General features: G+C 40.9%; 2 protein-coding genes across 2 annotated transcripts in view; one reads left to right on the forward strand and one right to left on the reverse strand.

Annotated features, from left to right (window-relative positions):
* Positions 1-510, forward strand: part of tmprss3 (transmembrane protease, serine 3) — a 127,825-nt gene extending 127,315 nt beyond the window's left edge. The window contains exon 14 of the mRNA XM_023337092.1: positions 366-510. Within this exon, the coding sequence (XP_023192860.1) occupies positions 366-407 (42 nt within the window). The 3' untranslated portion in view covers positions 408-510. The remainder of the gene's footprint in view (positions 1-365) is intronic.
* Positions 511-1,309: 799 nt separating this feature from the next.
* Positions 1,310-13,992, reverse strand: part of pknox1 (PBX/knotted 1 homeobox 1) — a 29,794-nt gene continuing 17,111 nt past the window's right edge. Inside the window, exon 11 of the mRNA XM_023336425.1 lies at positions 1,310-2,921. Coding sequence (XP_023192193.1) covers positions 2,740-2,921 — 182 coding nt within the window. The 3' untranslated portion in view covers positions 1,310-2,739. The remainder of the gene's footprint in view (positions 2,922-13,992) is intronic.

Raw genomic sequence — 13,992 nt, forward strand, 5'->3', positions numbered from 1 at the left:
ACCAACTTATCCATTTTTACTAATTTGCCAGAAATGTATTTGTGATACGGTTTGCTCATTTGTGTAGCCTATTCTTGTCCAAACTTTAGTACTGTGTGTTTAGGTAGAAATAACATTTTTAGATTAAACACCTTAAAACCCTAAAACAATATGACATGAGAACACATTTTTTCCATATTCTCAGTTTGAGAATATGGAAAAAATATCATCCAATAAACAAAAACAAAACAAAAAAAACAACTGAAACCAACTGCTTTAATGCTGCAGATGAACACACCACACGATAGAAATTTGTGGCAATGTGAAACATGTCTAATCTGGCTATGCATAGGTCATAATAAACACTTTCCATTTTTTTCTTTCAGAGAGAAGAGGCTTGGAGTCTGACAACTACAACATATAACTGAAAATTAAGATTTGCTTCAAAAAGATTCATATCAAACAACTTTAAAAATCTTTGAAGTGGGACAGAAATATCTACCGTATTTTCCGCACTATAAGGCGCACCACATTATAAGGCGCACCTTCAGTGAATGGCCTATTTTAAAACTTTTTTCATATATAAGGCGCACCACATTATAAGGCGTATAGAATAGACGCTCCAGTAGAGGCTGGGGCTACGTTATGCATCCATTAGATGGAACTGCGCTAAAGGGAATGTCAACAAAATAGTCAGATAGGTCAGCCAAACTTTATTAATAGATTATAAACCAGCGTTCTGAAAACTCTGTTCATTCCCAAAATGAATAAACAACTGTTTTATTATTTTCCCCGAGGTAAAGTAAGTGTCGTGGTATTTTCATGACACAGTTTATCTTTTAACAACAGCAAGGTATAACATATAGTGGAGGGGAACTTTTCCTCGATTCAATAAACACGTAAAAAACAGTCTGATACTGTTACGGTAAATCAAACGTTAGTGCAATCACAATATATCCACTTCTGCACCATTGATTCGTTCATGTTAAATTCTCTCGCTGCTGCTCTATCCCCGTCTTCTACTGCGTGACTGATAGCCTTGAGCTTAAACTCTGCGTTGAAAGCGTGTCTCTTAATAGAAGCCATTTTGGGGTCTTTACACAAAACCCAGCGTGCACCGCGCGCTTCTTCTTCTACGGGGGAAAATGAAGTCGGCGGCTGCTTACCGTAGTTGCGAGACCTGTTGTGGCTCAATATTTGTCCATATATAAGGCGAACCGGATTATAAGGCGCACTGTCGGCTTTTGAGAAAATTGAAGGTTTTTAGGTGCGCCTTATAATGCGGAAAATACAGTACTTTAAGGTGAACATATGAACAAGACAAACAGGAGAGAGTTGGGCATTCTTTATTCCAAAATAGAAAGCTCTAAGGAAAAACAGACAAGATCATGGTGAACAAACCCAAATGAAGAACAGCTGTGTGCGGTCACATGGACCAAGTGTCTAACAAGACTGATAAAAACTAAATTACTTAACTATTGTTCAGCACAGGCTTACCATGATTTAGACAACTGCCACCCCAATTTGTGGCGTAACAACAGCTTAATGAAGACATTTTGATTACTTCACTATAACAGTGACAGAAGACCAAATGAAGGTATTTTCCTTCCAGTTCTTCTTTAACTGAATTTCCTTAATCTATGCAGTAGATTCATCACAAAGAAATAAAAGCTGAATGCATCCAAAACATCCTCTGCTGCTTGTTGGTGTGATCCGCTGTGGAGTGTGTCTTTCCACAGATTTCAGTCTCTCACCCTGTGATTGTGTAGTTAGCATAGTGTTCTTGATTGTGCAATTGACATGGTCATGCCAAGGGTACAACTGTGAAATGATTCAAATACGTAATGCATAGTATACACAATATGGGTAAACTGGAGTTGGATTTAAAAAAAACATGAGCACAACAACCAATTGACTTTGCATGATTATTTCTTCAGATATCGATCTGGCTGCGACACACAAAGTCTATCTTTTACAACTTTGTTCTGCAGTTTAGTGTCTTTTCATAAATTTTCCAAAGGGTCAACATTGTTTGTGCTTCTTGGCAAGAGATCTATGAAAGGAAAACATAATAAGGCCTTGTTACTTGGTCTTTTGAGTTTAAAAATCAATTTAAATAGTAATGTTCATCACCATTCAATTTTTTTTAGAAAACTTTAAGGAACCCTGAAAAACAGGCCTGCTATTAGGAATCTGTACATAAACATTCCTTACAAAACAGAACACAAAAATTAAAAACAAAAACACTAATGTCATGTTTGTATAGAAAAATAAGCATATCTATTTTTTTTCCTCTCCCACTCTGCTCACGTGAGTACTGGAGAGCAAGTCTGAAGAATGCGTACATCTACTCAAAACACAAGCATGCAAAGAATGAAGACAAACCATTACATATACAACTTATGTGTTGGCATCCAAATAAGAGATCAAAAAGCAAAATAATAATAAAAAAAACCAAGAAAGTCTATTAATAACGGAGCATACAAACTTGTTTCTTGTGTTTTCAACACATATTTTCTGCTTGATTTCATCTTTTCAGTTTAAATATACAAAAAAGTGCACTCGCCTACACAAATAAACTTGTTAAAAAACAGTTTCTGAAGTGAAACTTCTGAAGTACACACACGCAGCGCAGACTTGAGGTCAGCTGGAAGAGCACAGTACTATCCATGGACATTCTGTGCTTTTGTGCTCGGTGTAAACCCTATGTGTCTGTGTTACACATGCCTTCTGAGTATGTGTAGATCAGTGTGTCAGCTTTTACTGCAATGAGTCGCTGTTGTCTAGCCCCAGAACGGTCATGTCTGCATCGTCATCATCTTCACCACTATCACCCGACTCATCTTCGCTGTGGCCTGCAAGCATTACCTGCTGCACTGCCAGTGTGGCTCCATCTGATGTGAGGCTCTGCAGACTCTCCATGTTCATTGTCACCATTGTACCTGCAGAGAAGCATTAATATTTCTATGGCTACATCTGAAGGAAGCTGCTAAATATGTTAGCTGTGTGCGAATTCAAAGTCTGCATCCTTCGAAGGATCGACCGGGTTCTTCCAAGGGCATGAAAAAAACGACAACCGGAAGAGAGAAGCTGTGAATTCGGACAGGCCTAGCCTTCACCAACTGTCCCTGCCCCACCTCAGCAACTCATGTTGCCTAGCAACCGTGACAGCATGAAGCAGGGAGCGGCGAAGAAGAAAACAACGGAGCAGAAGTTTGTTTTTCAGTCATGTGTTACTCCTGATTTCTGTATTATTCTTCACCTTTTATAGTAAAGGATGTTCCATAGTAAAAAAGAAATATGTTAGTTTGATTCTAAAATGTTCAAACATGTATTGCACATTTCTACCAGTATAAGCAAAATATTCATTTTCAAATATAATACTCTCCAAATCTCAAATAAGCCATTACAGTTAAATAAAACTGGTATGTTTGAAGGCTTGACTTTAATCAATCAAACCTATTTGCCCAGGAATAAATTAAATACTTTAGTAAACCAAACATTTTACAACTACATATTTAATGTCTGAATATCGGTGTTTAACTTCCACTCATTTTAGAAAGCTAGCAGGAATTTTTATAACAATGTGGTTCTCCAGTAAACCAAACCTGGAGCGCCCGGACAGCTGGCGAGGGGAGCTGGCTGTTAACGCAGCGGGAGCAGCCATGTCCGAAAATGTCAGCATAGGTTATGTTTTGGTGAACCGAGCAGATATTTGAGACTTACACACTTACATTCTCGCCTAAAAACGTCGTACAAAATCACTTTGTGTCATTTAAAGTGTAATATAACAAAATAATTTGCCGCTCTTCATCGTGGCTTATTGTGGCTCTGCCTGAACGCCCGCTTGGGACCCACAATGAATTATGGGATATGGTGGGCCGTGAAGGATACACCGGACCCATCCTTCAAATCTGGGGAAAAGAAGGACGCATTTGGAGGCCGCATGTGAAGGAATCTTTGGATTCGGACAGGCGTTGTCACCACGCTATGACCTAATCGGCCTCCAAATCAGTCCTTCAAAGGATGCAGACCCTGAATTCGGCCACAGCTGTTTACAGTGCTCTAGAACAGATGTCAAAGGCACTGAAGGCCCAGTGCCTTAGTTTTATGGCACACCATAACTGGTCCTCTAAACTCTAAATTAATGGAATCCCGATAGCGCTATCGGGCCGATGCCAGTGTCAAGTACTCATACTCATAAAGCAAGCCGATACTCCTAACCGACACCATTGTTCTGCTGGACAGTTCTCCTAGGCTGCACAGTAGTACAACTCAAAGGCTAACCCACACTTCATACCAGGTGGTTGGGGTAGCCCACCACCTTATTCAACAATAAGTTATTTTCTGATCATCCAAAAAAGAAAACAGAAATAGAAGGAGACTTTGGTGGGAGGGGGCAAAAATGTCCTAGTTTGGAGCAGAAGCCGCACTAGACTTTTTCTTGTCCGTCATTTTGACAGATGGTGCCAAAAAAAATCCTGTCATCTATTTTTACCCAACAATTTAAATTACATTTCTTTTAATTCTAATTATGTTTAATATTCAACAAGCTGAACAAATAATCCAAATATCATCAAAGCTGAATACATTTAACTGTTTCTCTGTAGTGGCAAAGTTTGGAAATCAGGAAACATATTTCATCAATGGGAGTGATCAGAAGTCAGCAAGACTCTATGACCCAGCCTTCAGGAATACCGCCTTCAGGTCTGGGGACAGGACCGTCTACAGTACAGCCCGAGCTAACTTGAAGAGCGGCATCAGAATGGCTAAGTCTGACTACAGGAGGAGGATAGAGGGCTACCTTGACAGCAACAACAGCAGGCAGGTGTGGCAGGGAATCCAGCATCTCACCAACTACAGGACCAACCTCGCAGCTGCGGAAGGCGACACCACGCTGGCAGAGGAGCTGAACCTCTTCTTTGCCTGCTTTGAGGTGAAGCCAACAGAGGCAGCCACACTACACCAAGCGACCCACAACACCACAGTTGTAGAGGAGCACGAGGTGAGGCGCACACGGCGGGCTGTCAACCCAAGGAAGGCTGCTGGACCTGATGACATCCCTGGACATGTCCTGAAAGACTGCGCCGATCAGCTGGCTGGAGTCTTCACCAGGATCTTCAACCAGTCCCTAGCCCTGTCTACAGTCCCATCCTGCCTGAAATCTTCCACCATAGTCCCCATACCCAAGAAACCTCACATCTCCTGCCTCAACGACTACCGGCCTGTGGCACTAACCCCTGTGGTGACGAAGTGTTTTGAAAAACTGGTCCGGGGTCACATCACAGCACTTCTCCCTCCTGGCTTTGACCACCACCAGTTCGCCTACAGAGCCAACAGATCCACAGAGGACGCTGTGATCACGGCCCTCCATGCTGCTCTGTCACATCTGGAGCAGCAGGGCAGCTATGTGCGGATGCTCTTTGTAGACTACAGCTCTGCTTTTAATACCATCCTCTCTCACAGACTGGTGGACAAATTGGGGGACCTGGGCCTCCCTCACTCCACCTGCATGTGGATTCTGAGCTTCCTGACCAACCGACAGCAGAGAGTTAGGGTGGGAAAACATACATCCACTGCCCTCAGCCTTAGTACTGGCTCTCCACAGGGCTGTGTGCTGAGCCCCCTGCTCTATTGTCTGTACACATACGACTGCACCTCTGCCCACCACAGCAACACCATCATCAAGTTTGCTGATGACACCACAGTGGTGGGCCTCATCTCAGGAGGCGACGAGTCAGCCTACAGGGGTGAGGTGGAGCGGCTGTTAGTGTGGTGCAGGGAGAACAATCTGCTCCTCAACAACTCAAAGACAAAAGAACTCATAATAGATTACAGGAGGAATAAAACGGACATTACACCACTAACCATTGGGGGAAAATGTGTGGAGAGGGTAGCTGATTTCCGTTTCCTGGGGGTCCACATTGAGCAGGGCCTCACATGGAACATGAACACCTTGGAGCTGATAAAAAAGGCCCAGCAAAGACTGAACTTCCTGAGGGTTCTCAGGAGGAACAACATCAAGGAGAAGCTGCTGGTGTCCTTCAACAAGTGCTCCATAGAGAGCATACTGACCTACTGTATCTGCGTATGGTATAACAGCAGCACTACGGCTCAAAGGAAAGCTCTCCAAAGGGTTGTGAATACAGCCCAAAAAATCATTGACTGCCCTCTCCCCTCACTGGAGGACCTGCACAGCGACCGCTGTCTAAGAAAAGCACAACACATCACAAAGGACACTTCTCACCCCGGACATTCTCTGTTCACACTGCTGCCTTCAGGCAGAAGATACAGAGCAACCAGAACAAGAACCAACTGTCTCAGAGACAGTTTCTACCCGATAGCAATAACAAAACTAAATGCAATCAAAAACAACCATTAATCATCATAAATGATGTATGTGAGAATGTGGCTGTTCTTTTTTCCTTTTTTTGCCAGTTTGTTGATTCTTGCGTTGTGTGTGAATTGTGAGACAGTTATTTTTTGTTTTTGGGCATGTGCACCGACTGATGGCATCCTTTGAATTTCGTTGTCCTTGTGACAATGACAATAAAGATTTATCTTATCTACTCTCCTCAGCAGGATAATAATCCCACAGCAGTGGTTCATCTGCACCACATGCGCTCCAAAGCCTCTGGTCCGTAACTCTTCAATGCGTCGCTGTCAGCCCTCAGTTAGCGTCCAGATCAGAGATGACACTCTGAAGGAAGTTGTTGTATAAAGTTGAAATTGTCTGCACCTAGTGGCTGGTGTGTGTAACCATGTAAGACATAAGCAGACAGCTATCTGTGTTTAGCTGTCAGTGGGTCAGGGGAGATATTATTTTAATTAAGCTTTTACTGCTTTTGTTTTTAGACCACTAGAATAAGACATGTAACTTCTCCTGTTTTTAGAATTTAGCATTTTTAGCATCATCTGGGATGTGTGATTAATTGGATCATAGCGATGAAGCTGCGTGAGCATTTACTGTGCAGCGCACTCCTCTTATTAGTTCATGGACATCTGCACTTAAATCTCTTTTCTTTCTACTCCTCTATTTATACTTTAAGTAGATAAACACAATTTGATTATGCACTCTCTTTTGGCCTTTTCTGTGTATGTACCAATGTCTTACCCACCATCAGGCAAGAAACAAGTCTGACCTGGACCAAATTTCGGGTTGGGCTACAGATCTAAATTCTTAATTATCAAACTATATGAAGAGTAAAGAATCTGTATTCCTCCATTTATGATTTGTTAAAACAATCACAAGGCCTGTAAGCTTAAAAAGAAGACCTACCCTGATGAGGACATTCATGATTTTGATATGACCCTAAAGGAAAATAAGTGTGACACCCCTGTTCTAGATGATAGAATATTCCAATGTAAATGAAACTTAAAAACAAAATAATTACCAAACTTAATATGTTTCATGCTGATGTCATTTTTTAATACATGTCATCTAGTATTTGTGACTTGGTGTTTAACCAAATAAAAGCTTGAAGGTTTCAATTATGTTACCTATGATATATGCAATGTGCCAGCAAACTTAGTATTCTCACTTTAGAGCTTGACTAGACATCTGGTCCTTGTGCTAAGGATGACCCAAAGCACCACTTTACCCAGGTAAAGTTTAGGTTTAATATAAAATTAGAATACAGTTTTAGAACTATGAAAAAATTTTGAGGGAGACCTTTAAGTAGATCAATGTATTGTATTAATTAAATGTTAGATTGTATCAAACTTCACCAGCCTGTTTCAAGCCTTTCAGAAAATCCCTTGGCCTCAATAATCTGTTTTATGTTTTTTATTTAAGAGCAAAATTTCTTCCTAGGTCACATGTAGAAAGAAGTGTTGAACATGTCACAAATTGTCTAAATCAATACATTTCTGAAGGTGCAATTGACAAAATTCTCACCAAATGTTAACCTATCCAATCCAACTCATGCAAATTAATCAAATCATAGGAAATTAAATAATGTATAATACATTGAAGAGACATAGGAAAGGTATTGAACTGAAATTAATGTAATATTTTGTATAAACAGCCTTTGTTGTTGATTACAGCTTCACTATATGGAGAAACAAGTTGCATGGCTTTCTTGGCAGTGATCTTGGCCCATTCCTTCACAGCCTTCAAATCCTGAAGATTGAAACATCCTTCCTTATTTCATCTTTCTGCAGGTGGCAGCAAATTTTTATCCAGAATGCCTCTTTACTTTCATTTAGATTTGTTTTTGGGGTCACGTATAGTGCCGTGAAATAAGAATAAACTTTTCCCATTTTAGATAAATTAGGTTTACTAAATTTTTTTCTTTACTAAATGCCCAAATAATGAGAGCATTTTTAATACTTTATTTAAATTGAAACGTTTAAATACACTAAGATTACGATGCCCTTAAACAATCTGGGACATTTGATGTCATGTCTATGAAGCTTCTGATATATTTATTGGTAACATCTGAGTTAATTAGAGACACATTTGTGTCTCTAATTAATAATTTAATTGTTAATTTAAATTTAACAATTAAACTAATAATAATTTAGGGCACACCTGACACACACTGCTTCCTTTGTGGAACATCATGGGAAAGTCGAAAGAAGTCAGACAACATATCAGGAAGAGAATTGTTGGACATGCACAAGTCTGGTTCATCTTTGGGAGTAATTTCCAGAAGCCTGAAGGCACCTTGTTTATCTGTGCAAACAATTATACACAAGTAAGATGGGATGCCCAGTCATCATACCGCTCAGGAAGGAGACAGGCTCTGTCCCAGAGATGAACCTACTTTTGTCCCAAATGAGCAGATCAACCCTAGGACAAAAGCAAAAGACCAGAAGTCTGATCTATAAAATATGTGTATGCAAAAACAATGTGCGTTGCCATATTTTACACACAAGTAGGCACTAATAAAAAGGAACATGAACTGAAAGTTTGTGTAAATATACGCAAACTTTTTACCTGCAGTGAAAATGTGCAGGAACCACATAAACTTTTTCAGTGGACAATAAACTACAGAGCACCAGAACTCACCCAAATACGCTGAAATCCGATTCCATTCAGTGTTTAACCCACATCAAATCCAATATCTTTTTTAATGATTTTAATCTTTTCTTGTTAAATTTAAACAATTAAGCAGTAGATAACACTGTTGCCTTGCAGCAAGAAGGTCCTGGTTTCGATTCCCAGCCTAGGGTCTTTCTGCATAGAGTTTGCATGTTCTCCCTGTGCATGTGTGGATTCTCTCTGGGTACTCCGGCTTCCTCCCACAGTCCAAAAACAAGACGGTGAGGTTGATTGGTCAGTCTAAATTCTCTTTAGATGTCAGAGTATGTGCGTTGTTGTTTGTCCTGTCTGTCTCTGTGTTGCCCTGTGATGGACTGGGGTCTGGACGCACACTGCCTCACAAATTCCTCCTGGTTCACATCTGCGCCAGTTCATCAGTCTGTTGGATCTGTCTGATCCAAACCGATTAATTGAACTCTGCGAGCTTTTTACTCTGCATGCGGTCCGGCGGGCGATTTTACAAGACTTTTTGTTGTGGTTTCACTTTCCCAAACGGACAGATCCCAGATAGCACGCGATGTTAATTCAATGTTCAACCATCAAACAATCATGCAATTCTAGCCAAGTAACCAATGTTGAAAAGATGTCGTTGAATCAATGTTGTTTTGTGGTTGAAATCTAATGAATGAAATGCCAACGTCTCATCAGATGTTTTTCAACACTGGTCCTCAAGTCACACTGCCCTGCAAGTTTTAGGCCTTTCCCTAACTCAGCACACATGATTTCAATTGATGGCTGATTAACAAAGTTTTGCTGAATTGAAAACATGCATGTTAGTTTGACTTAAGGATCAGGGTAGTAAAAGTGTGATTACTCCTTACTGAGGGTAAGGTGTAAATAATCACACATAAGTAGCTATAAAGAGGTGTGTGTAATTGTGGAAAAATGTCATCTTTGGCTCTGCTGGAGAACATTGCCAGCGGAAGGATTCGAAGGGAGTGTGTGTTCAGAGAACATATTGATCTGCAGGGACATATTGGTGATATGTGACTTATTAGCCTTCAGACTCAACTTGGCCCAGACTTAGAAGGAGCCGTTACCACTGTAGCTGCAGATGGCTGAAACTGACAGGTCCAGACAGTCATCCCTGAGTGGAGCCATGCCAGCTTTGTGAATGAGCCTTTATGAAAAGATAGCCTCTCCATTCTGTATATGTGCAACTTAAATACAAAAGTGAATAATAAATGTAGTGTCATGTTGGGCTGGTACAACACACGACTCCTCCATAGTATTTCCCCTAGGCACTAAACCTTTGGGTCAGAGGTCATTTTCTGAAGTACGCAGGTTGATCAGGTTGATTTCTTTAATTTTGGACCATCGACAGTTGGTCAGCACTTGTAATATATGAAACCGATTTTTTCTAACATCACAAGACAAAGAGAGAGGGCTGTGTTCAACAATAATCAGCCTACTGTTGAAAACTGTACAACCTTTTTGCAATATTTCATACAGAAGCAAATCTCTAAAGGCCAAAATCAGTCAGATTTTTTAAATATCAGCCAGAAAACAGCAATCAGTGCACCTTACTTTCTTTTAATAAATCAGTCTGTGGAGCAATTAAGTTATGACCATTAATATGAACAAAATGTGTTTAACAGCTCCTAAAGAAGTACTAAGCATGTTTTTAATATGCTCACATATTGATAGAACATTCATAAGGAAAACACTATTTTCTATCTGGTTATTTTCTGCATAATTTTATTATTTTAATTTTTTGTGAGGTGACCTTGTGTGCCCAGAGAGGCGACTTTTAAATAAAATACATTACTATTAAAACTATTCATACTGGAACAAGCAGGGACATGATTATTTGGACAAGTGGTGGCAGCCTTCCAGGTATTTATACTAATTTACCCCCTTTCCAATTGTTTGGGACATCTGGAAAACAGCTTGTTCGGAGAAGACAAGGTGAGCGCTACCACCAGTCTTGTCTCATGCCAACTGTAAAGCATCCTGAAACCATTCATGTGTGGGGTTGCTTCTCAGCCAAGGGAGTCGGCTTTCTCATAGTCTTACCTAAAAACACAGCTATGAATAAAGAATGGCACCAGAATGTCCTCCGAGAGCAACTTCTCCCAACCATCCAAGAGCAGTTTGGTGATGAACAATGCCTTTTCCAGCATGATGGAGCACCTTGCCATAAAGCAAAGGTGATATCTAACTGGCTCAGGGAACAAAACATAGAGATTTTGGGTCCATGGCCTGGAAACTCCCCTGATCTTAATCCCATTGAAAACTTGTGGTCAATCATCAAGAGACGGGTGGACAAACGAAAACCTACGAATTCTGATAAAATGCAAGCATTGATTGTGCAAGAATGGACTGCTATCAGTCAGGATTTGGTCCAGAAAGTGATTGAGAGCATGCCAGGGAGAATTGCAGAGGTCCTGAAGAAGAGGGGTCAACACTGCAAATATTGACTTGCTGCATTAACTCATTCTAACTGTCATTAAAAGCTTTTGTTACTCATAATATGATTGCAATTGTATTTCTGTATGTGATGACAACATCTGACATACACACATGAAAACCAGAGGGCAGCAGATCATGTGAAAATATATTTGTGTCATTCTCAATACTTTTGGCCATGACTGTAGTAATGGTCTTTACATTGATTACAGTAATCAACTGTTCTGCAGACTAGGGGTTGAACGACTACATATTTTTTAAGGTCGACTACATCATGATAATAGTCGAGTCGATGTCGACTAGTCGCGGTGACGTCATAGTGACGTAAGCGCAAAAACCCTTCACAACTACTTGGAGGCTTTATTAGCTATTTTCACGGCAAATATTGACCCCCCCACACACACACACTCTCCCCTTCTCCTGCTTTTACTAAGTCTATTATGGAGATTCTTCGTGAGCAGCGGGGAAAAGTTTGTTGCACAAAGTCGGGTCTGACTTTTTTTTTCTAAACACCGGCTGATGCTGATGATCTCTGGATAGTTACTATAGGAGTCAAATTATCACACTGACTACATGGTGCTTTTGGAACATCACAAGCCAAACTTGTTATGAACGGATCCCGTTTGGTTACAGCTGAATTCAACGAAACCACCTGCTTCTCCTCCGCCCGATGCGCGGCAGAAAGCTCTGCTGACTCAGCAGATTAAACGATTTAAGATATTTTCTAGTCAACGTCAACATGATAAAAGTCGAGTCGATGTCGAGTTGACTAGTCGTTGTGACGTCATAGCACAACGACTAGTCAAGTACAACGTACTTTGGAGTAACGTACAGGCTTTATTACCCGTTTTCACGGAAAAATACGGCATTTACACAGAACAGTTAAACCAGAAGAGTCATCTTTAGTGAAATATTTCCACACTGTTGACGAATTTCTACCTGTTTGACAAGATGTGGGCTTGTCCTCTATCTGTTTTGAAGACGCCATTTTGTAGCCAGTGTTCTGTCAGATCTGCTGTCAGAGTGTCATACACTTCTGACAGCTGATCTGATGACACTTCTAAGCACGAAGTGTCATTCTTAGCACGAACTCACGGCTATATATATGTCAGACAAGTATACACTGTCATTACCAACTACAGGCTTTTATTTAATCAGCAGCTGTCATTACCACAGATCTTTATTTAATCAGCAACATAACATCATAATGTATTAGTTAGATCGTCGTGACAAAGACACTCGCGAGCCGGCTAAGTGACATCCTTAGCGGGAAGGGGGTGAGTTTTAGACGGCTCGTGTTTTGTAGTGGACTGCAGCTGCAACTCCATCTCCTTTTAAAAACACTGTAAAACCACAAATATGCATCCATCTACATATCATTTAAACTAATGTATTAACTTATTTTTCTTGTGTCTTGTGACGTATACTGTGCTGTCAGATCAGCACAGGCTGTCACGACCGGCAATCACATGACTGCAACTAGTCGACATGAAATGTAAAAACTCGCGAGACGTCCTAGAGTCGACTAGTCGACTAATTGGTTCAACCCCTACTGCAGACAGATCAAAAAGAAAGCAGTGGTGCACTGACTGCAATTTTCTGGCCGATCTCCAATCTTTAAAAAACCTGAAGTTCTGATTTTACTTTTTTGTGTGTGCAAAATATAGCGAAAAGGTCACTAAGTTGGGGTGACTGTTTAACCGTGCAAATGGAGAGTTGACCTGGAGGGTGGGACTGTCCATTATCCCTCTTTCATGGCAGAGCAATAGGAGACAGTGGCTGATGATCGTATATGGTCCGCACATTGGCTCAAGCTGAGGGGCCCACGCCCTCCTATGTCCGGCCCTGCTAGCCTTCTCAGCCTTCTCAATGGGGGCAGTACCACCCCTCAGGAGGCGTTCAAATGTTCCGTTGGGGGGGCATTTGCTCGAAGGTAAACTTTACACCTTATATACACAACAATACCTGTTGAGACTTTGAGCAACTTGCTAATACTGTAAGGTGCAGCATTAAATCATGCTTGGCTGCAACTGTATCGATGGTAGCTCTTCTTCTCTTCAGTGTTTCTGTCAGCTTCTTGGCCAGCTCCACGCTCCTGCTACTTTTAGCTTCACCGAACTATCAGTTCAGCGTTACACCGGCTAACAGCCTTCCTGTGATTCACTTTTCAGGTCAAAGGTGTCTGGTTTTCAGATATTTTATGTCCAATTGAGTTTTTATCAGGGGTGGAAACTAGCACCTGCGACTGGCCAAATGCGGATAAAAGTATGAAGTGGCATGTAAATTGGAGTAACGCACCAGTCACTGTGGCGAGTTGACAATTTGAACAGAAAAAAAAAAAAAAAAAACTGCATTCAGTTTGAACTTCTGTCCAGGGGAGGACTGACCGTCTGGAGTCCAGACTGATGCATTTACTGTCCATATCTGGTGGCCCTACGCTGTCATAATTTAATACAAAAATTATATTAAATCTAATTTTTATCGACCGCGACAGCCCATTGGTTGATTTTATTGACAGACATTGGGCTGATCCAATGAAATCCCTCAGTCCTCTTTGG

The sequence above is a fragment of the Xiphophorus maculatus genome, chromosome 7 (genome assembly GCF_002775205.1).
Source record: "Xiphophorus maculatus strain JP 163 A chromosome 7, X_maculatus-5.0-male, whole genome shotgun sequence".
Classification (NCBI taxonomy): domain Eukaryota; kingdom Metazoa; phylum Chordata; class Actinopteri; order Cyprinodontiformes; family Poeciliidae; genus Xiphophorus; species Xiphophorus maculatus.